This window comes from Ascaphus truei, chromosome 2 (assembly GCF_040206685.1).
Source record: "Ascaphus truei isolate aAscTru1 chromosome 2, aAscTru1.hap1, whole genome shotgun sequence".
Taxonomy (NCBI): Eukaryota; Metazoa; Chordata; class Amphibia; order Anura; family Ascaphidae; genus Ascaphus; species Ascaphus truei.
Window position 1 is genome coordinate 66,328,341 of NC_134484.1, and position 17,131 is coordinate 66,345,471.

Genomic DNA, 17,131 nt, shown 5'->3' on the forward strand with positions numbered 1-17,131 from the left:
GGTAGGTTTTGTGAGCGAACGCCAGGTGTCGGATAACACAAGGAAAATTATTAATGTGATAGATCAGATACATAAATCTAAGATGAAAGCAGTGCTGTTGAGCCTGGATGCGGAGAAGGCATTTGATAGGATAAAATTGGATTTTTATTTTTTTTTACAAGGGGCCATCTACCAGACGTCAACAGCCACTCTGAAGATCCCAGGGAGGGAGAAGCATCTGATAACAATTAAGAACGGGACAGACAGGGGTGCCCCCCCCTCTCCTCTTCTTTTTGCCTAGACAATCCAACCCCTTGCGGCTACAATCAGAGCTTCCCCAAATATACAAGGGATTAATATTAAAGAGGAGTGTTACAAACTATCACTTTTCGTGAATGCTATTATCCTTACTATAGCTAACCCATTGACATCTCTCCCGAATTTACAATCCGCTCTCCGGAGGTTTGGGGAGTTGTCTGGGTATAAAGGTAATGTGGGAAAATCGGAAGCGCTTAATTTAACGTTAATGGAAAAGGAGGTCGAGGTTCTTAAAAAACATTTTGATTAAAGGTGGAAAAAGGCCCATCTCAAGTATTTGGGGATATATCTTACCAGGGACTCTATAACTCATTATATAAATATAACTATCCCCAAAAAAATTCCAAGATTAGAAAGGATCGAAAAGCTTGTAATTCTTACTATATCTCCTGGATAGGGCATATAACCGCGGTTAAGAAGAACATCCTCCCCAGACTTCTATATTATTTCTAAAAACATTACCAATATCTGTCCCACACACAAATATAAAAGAAATCCAAAATCGAATCGAAACAAACAACTGAGAATAGCCGGGACAATAATGCTGGAGTCTAAAGAAGGAGGGGGTCTAGCAGTTTCAAATATTAATATATTAAATATAGTTTAAAATATTATATAACCTCTCATTTGAAACAAATGGTCTATTCGCACTCCCGGGGAGGAATCTATGCCTGGGTGGATCTGGAAAGCTCACTTAAATACCCGGTTGGCCTACCTACTCTCTGCTGTGGTCGAGCTACAGGACTGGGCTTGGAAAAAAGTCAGAGCCGGCAGCAATCGGGTTTACTCTGAAAATCTGGCAATTGGCAAAAAAGAAATATAAGGTTATGTCAACTCCATCTAGATTTACGCACCTATTCGGTAATCCAGGGTTTTTGCTGGGTTTTCAAGGTCGGGACTTTGAAACCTGGAGACATGGGGAATTCTCGAGATGGGAGATTTAATAGAAAAAGATAAGTTGATGTTGTTTGAGGAAATGATGATAAAATACGTTTTACCTCGAACTGAGGTGTTTAAATATATGCAGGTCCGACATTTTGTGCGCCAGGGTTTCTATGAGGAGGAATTCCCCAAATACAAACGATTTGAAAATGCAAAACAAATAAATATCAAAAAGGTCTGATCTCATCCGGGTAAAACCTCTATATGTACAGTTACAATAGAGAATATTTATAAAATTTTGTTACTCTGGTATTACTCTCCCAAAAGGTTAAAGCAAATGTTTCCGGAGGCGACCGATAGATGTTGGAGAGGATGCGGACAGATAGGGGATCTAGCAACATATAGTATATGGTGGTTCTGCCCAGTAATGCAGAAATAATGGAGCAAAAGTTCTAAAGCTAATAGAAGATGTGATGGGGATCAATGTTCCGCTAGACCCAATTTTACTCATTTTGGCTAAGCCTCTGGAAGATGTAAATCATCACACAGCTAAATTAATTTTGCATATACTAACGGCGGCTAGGTGCGTGGTAGCAGCAGCATGGAAAAAGACACTGCCGCCCTCCAGAAGAGAGGTCATTAGAAAGGCTAACGATGTACAATTAATGGAGAGACTGCTCATTTTTTAATCACACCACAAGGAAGTTTTATAGAGTCTGGGATCCCCGGGATGTCGGATAGGGGTAAGACCCCAAATAGGATAGAGGATCTGGGAGTGATGAGGGTAGGATATCGCTGATAAAATGTGATAAAATGTTGTATGCTATGTAATGTGACTGTTGTCGATTTTAAGAATTCTGATACAAAATGGTTGTTCCCCTCTCCCTCCCCTCTTTTTTCTGTACCCCTCCCCTTCCCATTTATGTTTGAAAATCTTAATAAAAATATAAGTTTAAAAAAAGAAAAACTGTGTAATTCAACAAAAACTGTGATATTATTGGTAGGTGAATACTGGTATTCTGGAATATTGGTAAGTGAATACTTCTGTACAAGCATACCCCGGTTTAAGGACACTCACTTTAAGTACACTCACGAGTAAGGACATAATCGCCCAAAAGGCAAAGGCATCTCACGCATGCGCCTGTCAGCACGTCCTGAACAGCAATACCAGCTCCCTACCTGTACCGAAGCTGTGCACAGGCAGGGAAACTATAGAGCCTGTTACAAATGCGTTTTTTACATCAGTTATGCACGAATATGACGATTGCAGTACAGTACATGCATCGATAAGTGGGAAAAGGGAGTGCTTCACTTTAAGTACATTTTCGCTTTACATACATGCTCCGGTCCCATTGCGTACGTTAATGCGGGGTATACCTGTAGACCACTGTATGTATGTATATTTGTATTTTTATAGAGCCAACCAGAAACACAGCACTTCACAATGATTACAAGACAGGGAATATAATACACAGGAGATACTTGCATCCAGTCATAAATCTAACATTGGAAGAAAGTATTTCCTGCCCTATGAATTTAATCTAATCGGCATGCGCGGATATTGACAGAAACAAGGAGAGTTCATGTGATTACACTGGTGTGTATACAAATGCAAACGGTAGTTTTGTGAGTATTGGTCATCCAGCACTATTTAACAGGTGATTTGTCAGATGTGTTTATAACTTGGAGTTCAATCTGACGTTAGTCTGAAGACATTAACCTTTAGAGTGCCCCTAATGACGCACAAGACCCATCGATCACATGATGCCGAAAGCACCTGTGACCCAGTGACACACTGGCGCCGCCGGATCCTCAGCACTGTAAACGTTAACCATTTTGGCATTGCAAGAGTCATGGGATGTTGTTGAAACCCTTTAACAAACCACTTTACTGACACAGCTATTGAAATAATGCCTATTTTCCACAGAATACGCTTATTGTCAACCATATAATAGATGGATATTAAAAAGTCTGTTAATTGAAGGCCTAGAAGTAGAACAAACTTAAATAATGTGCACTATTTGTCTGTTGTCTCATATCATGTATAATGAATCTATCAAGCAGCAGTTGTCGTCATTAAAAAGCAGTATTCCGCACGTTTACTTTCAACTGAAACCAAGTGAACACGCGGCAATGTATCGAGATGGTGTTCGGCTGGTGTGTGAACATGCTGGGTGTGGATTTCAGTGCCAGCAGCTACCGTGTATTGGAGAGGATCCAGGGCTGTTTTTGGATTCTTAAAAGCTCAGCACATAGAAATGTTTCACCACCTCATCACTAAATGAAAGAGAGCTCACCAAATGTGTCTCTTACCTGTGCCCCATCCTTCAGTTTTAGGATACACTCCATGGTGTTGATGGTAATTACCACGGGCTCCGACCCCAGCTTCGTCCATGGAACATGAATTCTTAACTCGTGTATATGTCCACTCAGAAACGTGAATGGCAACTTCAGCTCCTAATGCAGATTAACAAGAACAAGGGAAGAGGGTAGGGGAGTGATCAACTAAACCATACAAATTGTGATGATAAATGTAAGTTAAACAAATACAGTCGATAATTATAGATATAAAGTGGGTGCAACTGTGAACTGAAAACCATTTTGTACTCCTATTTTTCTCCTAATGCAGATTAAAATCATATTAAAATGTTAGTTTGACGCACAGTTATTTACTATCAAATTAGCCGCGTGTACAACAAACTTAACCAAAGAAGAATTTGAATGCAAGATTTTGAAACATGTTTGGGCAGTATATTCAAAGGATTATTAAAAGGGTTTAGAAAATGTGAATAACAGAAGAATGAAACAAGCATGTACAAAAATACACATAATTACTGAACTGCTTTGTGTTGCCCATATTAGGCTGTGTGTGTTAATTTTAGTTCCTCGTGCTCGCTCAATCTTGTCACAGACACAGAGCAGCATTGCATTCCCTTGGCACAGTTGAGACTTCTTGCTGTCTACTGTGACATGAAGAGGAATTCTGGTAATTAACAGAAACACTCAAGAGAATATAGAAATTAAATCCAGACGGTGTCAAAAACCAGACAACTTACTGCTGGCAGGCTCCGTTACCTCACAAACATTGAAAAGCCAACACAAACTGAGCAGTCCGCTTCCCCTAGCTGGAAAGTGGTGGGCTTTGTGCTACCCTAACACAGCAGGCAGTTAAGCTACCCAATAATACTGAGGGGACAAAAAGAAAAATGCACAAATAGCCAAACGTGACAGCATTTTATATTTCCCAGAATGTGATATCTGACAATTTCACGAACAAAAAATACATATATTTTGTAATACACACAACAATCCAATAGGCTTCCTCAAACATGCACAATTGTGCTTACAGTATTCTCTGATTCTTAAAAAATGAATTAGGATTTTCCTGTCAACCGAGCCTATGAATATGGATGTATTTGTCTATATATATATATATATATATATATATATATATATATATATATATATATAATAAAAGAAACAATTTACAGCTTCCACTCAATGTACTAAAAAACATCAACAGGTGCCAGTCTCTAATAATAATAATAATAATAGAACAACATTACCATTCTCGCGTCCGGTAAAGGAAGAGATATATATATATCCCGTTATGTGTTCTTTTATTATGTCACGTGTATCACTGCTGTGAAGAGCTATATACATAAATGGTGCTATATAAATGTGTGTGTGTGTGTGTGTGTGTGTGTGTGTGTGTGTACCATTTATGTATATAGCTCTTCACAGCAGTGATACACGTGACATAATAATAGCACACATAACGGGATAAAGCGCTTGAGACATAACAGTAACATTAGGAAAAAGGAATCTCTGCCCCACAGACCTTACAAGCTGGTGTGTAGGAAGAACGTACACGAACGCACAGGAGGAGGGTGTTCTAGAAAGTTTGCCTGCACGGGGTCACGGTCGATGTAAGAGATGTATAGTACAAGCCACGGATCTACCCATATGCTTCGATAAGGTGTGTTTTAAGATGGGTCTTAAATGTGGATAGAGAGGGTGCCAGTCGGATATTGAATGGACGAGCATTCCAGAGGCGTGGGGCAGTCAGTGAGAAGAGTTTTAGACGGGAGAGGGATTTAGATACAATAGGGGTAGACAGAAGAAATCTTTGAGCAGAACGCAAAAGTCTGGACGGTTTATAGGGAGAAATTAGGGTTGAGATGTAAGGAGCGGCAGAAGAGTGCATAGCTTTAAAAGTAAGTAGGAGAATTATGTGTATATGGGATTTTATAAGAAGCCAGGAGAGGGATTCCAGCAGGAGAGATAGAGAGACAGACAGAAGAGAGTAAAGTGATTCTAGCTGTAGCGTTTAGGATAGAATGAAGCGGAAACAAGAAAACCAGACAGTAGACGGTTATAATAGTCGAGACGGGAGAGAATGAGGGCCAGAGGAAAAGGTGCATCGTTGCAATGTTCTGGAGGAAAAAAAATGACAGGTTTAAGATACATTGTGAATTTGAAATGAGAATGTGAGGGAGCAGTCAAATGTGACACCTACAGTAGGCAGCGTACTTGCGATACTGGGTATATGATAATGCTGCCAACAGTAATGTAGAAGGGAGCAGTAGGGCCAGGCTTCGGAGGAAATATGAGGAGCTCAGTCTTTGACATGTTATGTTTGAGTCGGCAGAGGGCCATCCAGCATGAAATAGCGAAGACACATTCAGAGACTTTGGTCTGTACAGCAGGTGTAAGGTCAGGGGTTGAAAAGTAAATTTGTGTTATCAGCATACATAAACCTTGGCCCCTTGCAGATGCACTTACCAGAACACCCTCCTACTGTCTCTGTATGTTCTACCTACTTACCAATTAGATTGTAAGCTCTTCAGAGCAGGGACGCCTTTCCCTGAATGTTACTTTTATGTCTGAAGCACTTATTCCCATTATGTGTTATTTGTATTATTGGTTATTTATAGGATTGTCACGTGCATTACTGCTGTGAAGCGCTATGTACATTAATGGCGCTATATAAATAAAGAAGAAGGAACAGAGGGCACAACGGATTTTAGCAAATGAAAACTCATTTATTGAGCCAACACAACATTTCGACCGTGAAGGTCTTTTTCAAGTGACAATGGCATCACGGTCGAAACGTTGTGTTGGTTCAATAAATGAGTTTTCATTTGCTAAAATCCGTTGTGCCCTCTGTTCCTTCTTCTATGTACCCAGGACTGACTGCAGGCTGTCGTTCTAACTTTGGAGCACCGGTAATTGTATCATTTTTTCTTTTGAGGTGTGCAGCACTCCTCTCTATTATCTGGGCTATATAAATAAAGACATACATACAGCATAGAGTGTTTCCTCTACCCCACCCACAGTCTTGCCAAACTATCTCAATGTCATCACAAGATTGTAGTCCACTCCTGGTTCTATTTGTCTCTATTTTACATAGAAACAGTACTGTATAACAAGATGTCCTGGGATCAAAGGTCCAAAACAAGAACTACATCATAATCTCATGGTGACGGGGAGTCAGGTTACTGTCAGCATTGGAATATCATTTAGCAGATGTGGGAAAAGGACCCTTTTTGCCTGTCCAAAAGACTGCTCAATATGAAGCGAGATCACACAAAACGTCCTAACTAGAGATTAGGAAACCACTCTCGAGATTTAGATTACCATCTTTACAAATTAACATTCAAAAAGTGATTTCAAATTACTTCCAGTTGTCAATGTTATAACTACCCCGCTCCCCCCAAGTAAATACCACCAAGAATGAACCCCTTAAGTATATTACTACTATTGGCTCATTTTGTCCTTAAGAGGAACTGTGGGTTGGTGGTTTGCAAATGGTAAAATTAGAGATGGTTTTCCATCTTCGCTGTAACTCCCTTACTGGTGGTAGTAGGCATTAACAACCTATAATAACTACATCCAGTTATTAACAAGAGTAGAAGGATGTGGACACAGCTTTGCCCAAGTAGCACTCCTTTTGATACAAAATACATAAATGATATGGTGGGTGCTGGGGTTAGAGCTTTCAGGGATTGTGTGTTCATTAGTTTTTCTTTAATAAACACGGAGCTTTGACCCTGGCAGATATATATTCATTACATATTTCATATTTCTGGGGTGGTGGCAGCAGATAAATCTGATTGCAATCTAGTAAGGGGTTAACTCATTGAACGTACCTTGCGCAGGAGAAAGGTGAGTTGGCTAGAGTAAGCGTGTGTATTAACTCTGATTGCATATCTGTCAGGTCTCACGAGTGTGCTGTCTGTGACAGGGGGTATATTGGGATGGATTGAGAAGAGATGTTGTTCATTTGAGGGACCTCTGCAAAGGTGAAGAGTGGGCCAGCTAGAGAGCAGTGTATTAAATCTTGTCCCGTATGCAAGTCACGTGCTGACAGGTGTGCCGTACGTGACATCAATGGAGATATTTGTATGTTACACAGTTGTTTCTAATGATTTTATATCTTTCTAGCTTTAGCCTCATTTGTCTATTGGACTGTCTGTTGTGTTAAATAAAAAGCTACATATGTTTAACGATGCTGGATATTCCTGCGTGATGACTCATCGCGGGGAATCGGAGCATGTAGCGATTGCGTGACGCTGGTGCGTGAGGTCATCAACAAGGAGGCTATACGTTTGCTAGTTTCTTACATGTCTGTACTCCTTGATAAAGAGCGGATGCGCGAAACGCTTTAGGTGGTACTTACCTTTGTGTTTCTTTTTTTATCCATGTTACTAATAAATTAGATTTTTTATTGGAGTTCACATCTCTATTCCTCATTTACGGTTGGTAGTGCTGCGCACCACATCCTCCTTTTTCTGCTATAGCTACCGTGGACTTTGCACACCAACAATCTCCCCCATGAACATCAAGAACTGACGGAAGTGACTCGAGTATGCGAGTTGATTACTTTGGGACATATTCTCCTGGACTGTTCTGGGTTTAAGGCTTTTCTATTTTGCTTCATGACATGGAATATTCTGATACTATGGAAGATGTTTATTGCGCTCTTATATCTGGTCGCCTTACATGGTAGTAAAACACAGCACTTAATCAGCAAGTTTCAGTAGGCGCTATTCTTCATCTTGAAGACGGATTACACTTTCAACCTCATTACTGACATAATGGTGCTCCTGAGATTAATTATGTATTATCAAATGTTATTTTTTGTGGTTTTTTTTCCATGCACCTGTACCTCTGAGCACCCTTCTTCCTATGGACTCTAATTAATCTAACAAATGAACAATAGCGACTGTTAGATATCTGGGGGCCTTTTTTATGTTTGTTCCCCAATCTCCTCAGTTGCACCCTTTGGTATATAAATTATCTTACACACCAAGTTTATTGGTTGAGCGGTAGGTCTTTTGTTTTGCTTATAGCCACAGGACATAATCAGACTAACCCGAAGGACCAGGAACTACAGACAGCAATAACTTAACAAATGGAATTACTATTTAAATATTGAGTCCGATCACTAGATCCAGTGTGGTTTGCTTTGTTGATAGCTGCCCTCTGTTATACATAATCTGGAAATCCCTTTAGCTGCAACAGAGTAAACAAGTGATCAGAATTTTGAGCAACCGATTATAAAAATGAGAATTGCGTATAGTTCACTTAAAAAAGGTTTGTTCAGAAATTTACTTTGGCACCTATACAGCATAATCATTCTTAAAATGTTATGTCTACTACTTTATCTTAAATATTTTAAAAGTCAAAACCTTTTACACCCCTTTAAAAAAAACAATCTGATATAATTTCAGACTGCTTCTAGCGTAATGAGCTCTGTTTTCAGACTCCAAAGTCTTCTGCTGTCATTTCCTGGACAATCTGTTTCCTGTCACCATGAGCTTGTGCGCCATCCTGGAACATGTGTACAAAGCCGAGGCTCCGATTCATTATGGCGACACTAGAAGCCAGATAAAAGTTTAGCAGGTCTGCAAGAACCAAGCTAGACGGGCAGTGAAGTAGAGTGAAAGAAAGACTCGCTGAGAACTTGTCTAGATCCACGGTTATATTCCTAACTAAAATAACATACTTTTTTTGTGATTCATTGCTCCAAAAAGGCAAGGTGCCCCAAAATGCAGTAATTCAATGGAGAACCAAAAGCCCTGCAATATTCTTTAACTGCTGCATGGCATCATTTACCAGTTACTTAACCCCTTGAGTGCCCCAAGACATAGTCACTACGTCATGGGGTCTGGCACTCCCGGGCCCGCATGGCGAAGTGACTACATCATGCCCTAGGAGTGGTTTGTTTTTTTAATTATTATTATTATTTTAAAGCTCAAATCACATCCAAACCTATCTTAAGTGAAGGGAAATGGAAATGGACACCACCTCTTTTGTATCCGGGTGTTAAGTGCCACCGCTGTCACGTGACCACTTTCAAGAGCAACCATGTGACCCCTGCGTTGCCTGAGGGGCCGTGACACTCAAAGGGTTAAGAAACAACATAAATTACTTATTTACAAAAAGGGCTGAAGGAGAAGCTAAATGAAGTCACTGAATGTCCCCATGCCTCGGGCATCAACATAAGATTATAAACTATGCAGGGCAGGGACTCATCGCGCCTACCATTTTTATTTATATATGTACAGCAATGTGTATATTGTCAGCATGAAGAAAATGTTTTACTTATGATATAACGTAATTATATTATTGAATACACACCCATCGCCTCATTATACTGCATTTAACGTCTATGTATTATAGCAGGGGGGCGCAAGATCTTTCGGGGGAAGGGGCGCAGTGGTTGCAGAGGCCCCTTGCTCTTCCCCAAGGCAATTCCCCAAGGCCTCTGCAACTCAACTTACCGAGCTTCAGCCGGCTTCGGGACGCGTCTCCATGGCAAGGCAGCGTCAAACACTGCATGGTCATGTGACACGACGTCACATGACCCCGCAGGTCATGTGATGTAAAGTCACATGACGCCACACTAAGGCAAGGGGGGGTAGCGCGCGAGCACTGAGGGAGAGCAGGCAGGGGGCACAACAACAAACGTTTGCGCACCACTGTATTATAGTACTCTTCTTGATTATACTCCTTGATAAAGGGCGCACGGCCCGAAACGCGTAGGTGAGCGTTTTCTGGATGACCCAGGGGTGATGTTTGATCTTTTTATTTATTAAAAGGTTGTTTTTGCTACCATTAGCCTCCTCCATTTATTACAGGCAGAGAGGAGGGCAGATCAGCCATAGCCATGCATGGGCAAAACCTGATGTGATTGGTCCGCAACCACCCTGGACAGCCTGACTCGACCTTAAAGACATCTGCCCTGCACCTTTACTCACACTGGGCCTTGTGAGTATTTATATTATTATATAGATACTCACTGTGATCCCCCTGCACTCACCTGTGGAGGGGTCAGTATTTATCACAAAGACACCCTCTTTGGATTGTACTTACACACGGCCGTGTAAGTATTTATAATATATTGCTGTATATTATAATTTAATAGTTCCTGTCCCATCCCCACTGCACTGGGTTTACTGTATGCATGTTGTATCGTCGTATATTGTATAGTGTGTATCAACTGATCCCTCACTCCCCCTACTCTGTTTATTACAGGCAGTGCACTGCCTTTTTTCATCTGCTCTTCTTGATTAGTACCGTCTATTAAAAAACTATTATATGCAACAAAAAGTCTTAAATCCATGTTCATGGCTTACACAATGTGCCAAATATGATATCAATAAACATAGTTACATGCAGTAAACATAGCGACCAAATCATAGCAAAGAAAACATAACATCAAGGAATATAATGGCAGGTCATTTAAAGCAACAGTCCAAACTACCTTTTTTTTTTCATTTAATTTGTTTTCCTTTTAATATGTGCATCAATACAAGCCAGACAATAAGTAATTAGCCGATCGGTGAAGGTTCGGCTCGGGTGTTCACTAAATGGCGTCAGTGCAGCAGAAGAGGACCAAAGATGCAAAGTTCTGTAGGGAAGATCATGTGACCAGGCAGTCACTAGATACAATTGGTGCACTGCTATAGAGTGGACAGGGCTCAAAAAGGTGTATGCCAGAGCCTGTTTCAGAAGAGGAAGGGGATGTGACTTTGTAAATGGTTGCTATAGAAACAAAAAAATGCTTGCAACATTATAATATATTACAAATGTCATTCAGAATTGTAAAAAAAAAAATGCTACATGTATTTTCTCTCATAGTACAGACCTGATTTATTTATATTAAAAAAATAACACATGTAGGATATTGCATGATCTGCAGCTCTAAAATACATCATTTGGCCAAGATATTGCAAAGGAAGATAAACCCCAAAATATGTCAAGCTTTGTTTTTGAACTGAAAAAATGTACTGAGGGCGAGTGAATCAAGTGCTTTACAATATTAGTGGTACTAGCATTTGCACATGTAAGTGATCAACTACAATTTCACCAATATGTCAGCGTATTATTGAATTTTGTCTATTAGTAAATATACTGAAGATTATTTGCAGCTCATAAGCAGGAGTATCAGTCAGAAATGTCTGCTTAAGAGTTTAGGAAGGGCCACAAGCTTATAGGATTGTAATTTTAGGTATTTACAAGACTTAAAAATTACTTTTTAAACATTTTGCAAGCATGTAAAATGTAGCATTATATTTACATTATCTTAACTTGCATGTGCATTAAAAAGCATACTCATCTGCCTTAGGCTAAGGCCCCGCTCCCAGAGTCAGCGCACCCGCGCTGCTGACAGGCGGTGCGCTGAGATACACAGACCGCGATCTGCGGTCTGTAGGGAGCGGGAGCCGGAGCGGGAGGTGGGAGGTTTGACCGGGAGGTGGGAGGTTTGACAGGGAGGGGGGCGTGGCCTGAGCAGAGGGACCCGCTACTCTCCCCCCCCCTCCCTCCACGGACTGCAGGAGGGAGCTGCTACTCTCCCCCCCCCCTCCACGGACTGCAGGAGGGAGCTGCTACTGTCCCCCCGCTCCCTCCACGGGCTGCAGGAGGGACCCGCTACTCTTCCCCCCCCCCCCCTCCCTCCACGGACTCGGGCTCTCTACATACACACATACACACACACACAGGCAGGCACTCACGCACTCATACACACACACACACACACAGACAGGCACAGACAGGCACGCACGCACTCATACACACAGACAGGCACGCACGCACTCATACACACACACACACACACAGACAGGCACGCACGCACTCATACACACACACACACACACAGACAGGCAGGCACGCACTCAGGCACACACACAGACAGGCACTCAGGCACACACATACACACACACACAGGCACACACATATACAGACAGGCACTCACCTGCTTTCACTCCACACTCCTCCCCGCTCCCCGAAGCCTCTCCTCCTCCCGCAGCCTCCCCTCCCCATTGGCTCACAGCCACACCACGTGACGCGTCGAAGCTAGAAAACACCATTCTGTGGTGTCTCCTAGCGGCTGACGCGCCACAGCGTGTGATCAGCTGTGCAGCCAGTGGGGACCGGGACCGGCTCGCGAGGATTCCCCTGCTGGTGGGGAACTCGCGACATTGCCGCCCGCGCCAACGAGCGCAGCGGGACCGAGGCCTAAGGAACTAGCTTGAAATTAGCATGGGTAGAGGGTCTAAGGGCCACATCAAGGCCCTTTTACGGGTCGCCAGTTGAAGAGCCTCGGTTTAGCAAATCTTGTTCAAACGGAGAGTGGCTAATGATGGAATGGAATTCACAAGCAAAACATCAGCACTCCAGTGCTTTAATCACATGGCTATGAGCAAATTATCAACGTTTCAGTCCCGACGTGGACCTTTTCCATCTTGAAAAAGGTCCACATCGAGCCCAAAACGTTGGTGATTTGCTCATAACTATGAATTTATAGTACTTGTTTCTGTCCACTGGAATGCCGACATTTTGCTTATGAATATTAGGCCGCGGCCATAGTCCAAGCGACAGCGCGCGAGCCGCAATCAAAAGGCCTTACCTCAATGAGGATAGCCATAGAGTGCGCGCGCCGGCGCCGCCGATTTTCCACGCAACATTTTTTTATTTTGTTGCGCGATGACCGCGTCACGTGAGCGGTTCAGACTATGAGGGCGAACCGCTCACGTGACATCACGGCCACGCATCCAGCCTAGTTCATGTTTCGCGCACGCGTGAGGTCACGGGCTCGGTCGTGCGTGCGGCCACTATAATCGCGGCCTTACTCTTTCTTGGCCAAAACACAGCTACCAGCCCAGCTCAATGAAGTGATGAGACAATATAATTAGGGATTTCCAATTTTAGGTTTTAACTGAAAAACACCATTGACCGATCTTGCACTTCCAGTTAAATGGAGCAATCCAAGCAATACCCTACAGGTGTGTTTCTAAAATAAGTCAGTTCTTTGATTCTAGAAACGTACTACTTTTTTTTTTTTTAATTCAACGCTTAATGCCATTTTTAATGAGCTTTGATACACTGAGTATGTTTTAATGTCTATAGCCGGTTTTAGCACATGTCCCCAGCAGTGCAATATCTTTGTAACACTTTCCAGTTTGTGATCACTTGTTACTAATGTTCCCAGCTGTGTGAGTTGCAAACTGTAACAATAGATAACGCTACCTTAGTAATATAAAAATACATTGTAACTTCTGAGTTACACTGATTTAAAGGACTGAATTAAAACTGAAAAGCAGCCATTTAGTGAGCCGTGTGAAGCAGGATTTTACTGATCGAACACGAGTGAACTAAAATCGACCGGCAGCGTAGGTAATTCGTTTTCAATAAAAAGGTAAAACAAACAATAAAAACAAATAAAAAAAATGTTTTAACATATGCAGCCTTCGATGAAGACTTAATGTTAAAACATTTTTTTGTTTTTGCTTTTTTAAGATGCTTGGATTGCCTCTTTAAAACTGATAAAAAACGGAAATGAATCATAATTTCTTATGGAATTAGACCTCTTGTAGCAACCCAGCCACAGACAGGTAACAAAAGTTAACACAAAGGAGGTATGGAGACTAAATAAAAGTGCAGAAACCCCCCAGTTCAAATGTGTCTCAATGTTTTCCGGTTGTTAACAGTGATAAAACACAGGAACAAAAAATAAGCACCAATTTCACTCAAAAATAAACACTGAAAACAGGAATCCCTAAATATAATTCAGTTTGTACAGAATGAGAAATGTTTTTTGCTAATATTGAATATAAAATTATTTTTAAAAATGGAAGTTGGTAAAATGAAGCATTTTAGAAGAATGCAATGTACAGACTAATAAAAAAAAAAAAGGAAATGCACATTTTCAATAAGAGAAATTGGAAAACATTTTACAGTGGGGGTGACAATATGACGTTTTTTTGATCGGATGTCTTATAATATAAAGCAGTGGATGACGGTGGGATGGAATGGTGCTTTGGGGCTATTCCATGATAGTTACAATAAGGACAAACAGAATTCTTCCATCCTGTAAGAACTGGCTGATATCTCATATAATCCCTATTGTAGCACGATATGAAGGTGACGTACCTGCTCAAGAACATCGAGTTTTAATTCAAGTTTGCTGAGAACTACATCTCCTCCCCATAGTGACAGCTGCAAATCTGAAGGCTTCAAATTCTTGATGTAGCGGTTCACATAGCTCATTAAAATAGGAGTCACGTACGACTCCAACATTGTTAAAATATTCCAGTATCCGTCGTCTTTTTTAACCTGAGTTTGAAAAAAAAAAATGGACAACAAAAATTAATGTTAAATATTGTTCAAAAGTAACCCCTTAAGGTGCAGACTCAACAATGCTTTGCCCTTTCTGTTGTCTACGAGTTTAAATGGGCTAAAATATCGAAAATGTAAAATTATTATTCATACCAAGCGAGTGCAGTTGGGTCAGCAATAAAATGCTTGCATTAATATATTCACTATGATCCATGAGGGACATTAGTATATAATGAGGTGACGCGAGTCACTAGTAAAGTTTATAAACATTGAAGAATGTGAAGTCATACAGTAAAAATGTCACCAGACATTTTTTTATACACACCTGCAAAAGACTGAAGGCATATTTAAAATGTTTTTGTTGAGTTCATCAAAGCTCTTTTTATATTTGACTGTGCAAATAACAAGCTATTGCCAATTTTTGTAAGATTGCACAGTAAATAAAAACAGTGCAGTGCACTCTCTGGAAAACAGGCTCACTTTATATTATGAATGTTTTCATAGTGACTGGATGGGTAAAATTTGAAGTTTTCCATTTTAACATACTTCCTTGGTCCAGCGACCCATATAATATGAATAATGTGGGTTTTTACAGCAGCAATAACATCCCCTCCTCCTTTTATCCCCTTTCTTATTTGTATATGTAAAGCATGTGACCATGTATAATTCTACATCCTTACTTAAGCTGGCAATTGTTTGGTGCTCCTGTTATAAACCTGTAAAAATCCTGAGTGTGACTAACATAATGGCTGCAACAGTCAGTAACTAAGCAGCTACAATGTACCCTTATCAATTAGATTGTAAGCTCTTCAGGACAGGGACTTTTCCTCAATGTTACTTATGTCTGAAGCACTTCTACCCATTATGTGTTATTTGTATTATTTGTTATTTATAGGATTATGTCACGTGTTACTGCTGTGAAGCGCTATGTACATTAGTGGCACTGTATACCGTAAATAAAGCTATACATACATATTAGTACGGTAAGCATCTATTGTTACCGTTTGACAGCTCTAACTGATGGGACTATTGGCAATACATTATCACAAACAAAAAAGTGTTGCAAATATCTTGCGCCGCAGGGGAGGTGGGATAAAGCCTGATTTAGAAATCAAAGGATGCTTTAAAACTCATCAAAAATCGCATTAAGAATTGAATAAAAAAAGTTTTAAAAACAAATTTAAAAAAAAAACTATTTTTCAATACTACAGAACTGATTTACTTAATTTTTTTTAAACATAAGATTTTGTGTTTTGCTGCTTTAATGCGCAATCCCTATTCCAACTATTTTCAGATCCACATTTCACCTGCCAATATACACAGGCATTGGCTCTCTCACCTTTCTTCCATAGGATGCAGCAGTCTAGAGATATAAAGGTGTACTTTATGGTTGGTGGGGGGAAGGAATAGAACATGTCATGCAATACACACAACATAAAGGAAATACACAAAGTGATCCCAAAAGTCATAATCTGAACCACTATAATTCCCAATAAAACGTTTCATTGGGGGTATTGTGAGAAACGGCTTCTGACCTAACACACTGAGGGGGTTTCTGTATCTAGGCAAAAGTAGTGCAATTCTGGGGCAAAAATCATAATGCATCATACATACATATACATACATACATATACATACATGTCAAAGCAAAAAAAAATCCCGTGCATTATTTGTACATTTATTTTATACGTGTGCAGCAGATTGTGCCTCAGGATTGCCCCCCTTTCCCCTGATACGTGTCTCTATGTGCTCCCATCAAATCTATCCTGCTGGTGAGAAGCTGAGCCCGCAGATACCGCAGTGCCCCATCCAGCAGAGCGCTCGCTGGCTGAAACCTTCATGGGCAGCGCAGTCCCCTGGGAAATAAGCTTTGGAGTGGGATGTGGTCACAGCGATGTGTCAGTGGGAGCTGAGACTTACACACGGGACACACCGGCACAGCCTCTCCGGCCAACGCCGCCTGCTTGTTACTGCTGCTGCTGTCTCCTCAGCACACTTCCGGGTCTGAGCTGGTGCCAGCCGGACCTGACGTCACACCACAGCCCGACCAGCTCCCGAATCCGGATCACGTGATGCGCGCCTGTGTGTGACTGTGCTTCTGTGTGCGTGTGCAGGTGTTTGCAGGTGTGTGCGTCGACGGGATAGAGCAAGATGGTGGTGGAGAGCGGCAAACCGTGGAATAGGGGCTGGATACACGTTTAGGGCTCGATATTACACATTTTTGGAATAGGGGGAGGCAGGTAGACAACCACCGACATTATATACATACAAAGAGAAAGGCAGAGCTTTTATTAAAACACATATTATCCATGCTATACTATAA

General features: G+C 41.2%; 1 protein-coding gene across 7 annotated transcripts in view; it reads right to left on the reverse strand.

Moving 5' to 3' along the window:
- Nucleotides 1-16,837, reverse strand: part of VPS13B (vacuolar protein sorting 13 homolog B) — a 1,123,013-nt gene extending 1,106,176 nt beyond the window's left edge. For all 7 annotated transcript variants that reach the window (XM_075582636.1, XM_075582637.1, XM_075582642.1 and 4 more), the window contains exons 1-3: nt 16,729-16,837; nt 14,623-14,805; nt 3,493-3,636 (exon numbers count right to left, since the gene is read on the reverse strand). In XM_075582636.1, the coding sequence (XP_075438751.1) occupies nt 3,493-3,636; nt 14,623-14,769 (291 nt within the window). In that variant the 5' untranslated portion in view covers nt 14,770-14,805; nt 16,729-16,837. The remainder of the gene's footprint in view (nt 1-3,492; nt 3,637-14,622; nt 14,806-16,728) is intronic.
- Nucleotides 16,838-17,131: the final 294 nt, after the last annotated feature.